General features: G+C 50.0%; 1 protein-coding gene across 1 annotated transcript; it reads left to right on the forward strand.

Moving 5' to 3' along the window:
• Nucleotides 1-460: 460 nt before the first annotated feature.
• On the forward strand, nucleotides 461-774 carry NUDT2 (nudix (nucleoside diphosphate linked moiety X)-type motif 2; the record flags this gene model as incomplete). Its single annotated transcript, XM_010153050.1, has 1 exon — nucleotides 461-774. A coding segment is annotated over one exon (314 nt), but the record flags the coding sequence as incomplete, so codon positions are not given.
• Nucleotides 775-834: the final 60 nt, after the last annotated feature.

Genomic DNA, 834 nt, shown 5'->3' on the forward strand with positions numbered 1-834 from the left:
TGTGACAGGAGCCAGAATGAGAAGTAGTGATCATCTCCAAGAGCACACAAAAGGCAATTTACAGCTACTACAGGAGAGGCGCTCCAGCCCTCTAATCATCTTCGTGGCCTCCTCTGGACTTGCTCCAACCAGTCGATATCCTTCTGATGTTGGGTGCCCCAGAGCTGGACGCAGCACTCCAGGTGGGGTCTCACCAGAGCAGAGTACAGGGGCCGAATCCCCTCCCTCGACCTGCTGGCCACAATTCTCCTGATACAGCCCAGGATACGGTTGGCTTTCTGGGCTGCCAGCGCACACTGCCGGCTCACATCCACCAGTACCCCCAAGTCCTTATTGACAGGGATGTCATCATTTACAGTATATACTCATCTCTCTCTCGTAGTGTTTCCTAGTTGTCAGCTGAACAAACAGCATCTGAGTTTCCTTCTCAGGGACTTAACTTTTTTAACCTCCTTGACAGGCCACGTGGATCCAGGAGAGGATGACCTGCAGACAGCCTTCCGGGAAACGCAGGAAGAGGCTGGTCTTCAGGCCAGTCAGCTCACCCTCATAGAGGGGTACAAGAAAGAACTGCACTATCCTGTCCATGGCAAACCTAAGACGGTCATTTACTGGCTGGCAGAAATGAAGGACTGTAATGCAGAAATCAAGCTCTCGGAGGAGCACCAGGCTTTCCAATGGCTGAAGCTGGAGGATGCTTGCAAATTTGCAGAATATGAGGACATGCAGGTGACCCTTAAAGAAGTGCATCAGTTTCTCAGCTCCAAAGAATAAGTGCTTTTGTGAAGGGTAAGAAGAATTCTTGAAGAAACATGGCCTGCTTTTTTTTTTTTT

The sequence above is a fragment of the Eurypyga helias genome, unplaced genomic scaffold (genome assembly GCF_000690775.1).
Source record: "Eurypyga helias isolate BGI_N326 unplaced genomic scaffold, ASM69077v1 scaffold8556, whole genome shotgun sequence".
Lineage (NCBI taxonomy): Eukaryota > Metazoa > Chordata > Aves > Eurypygiformes > Eurypygidae > Eurypyga > Eurypyga helias.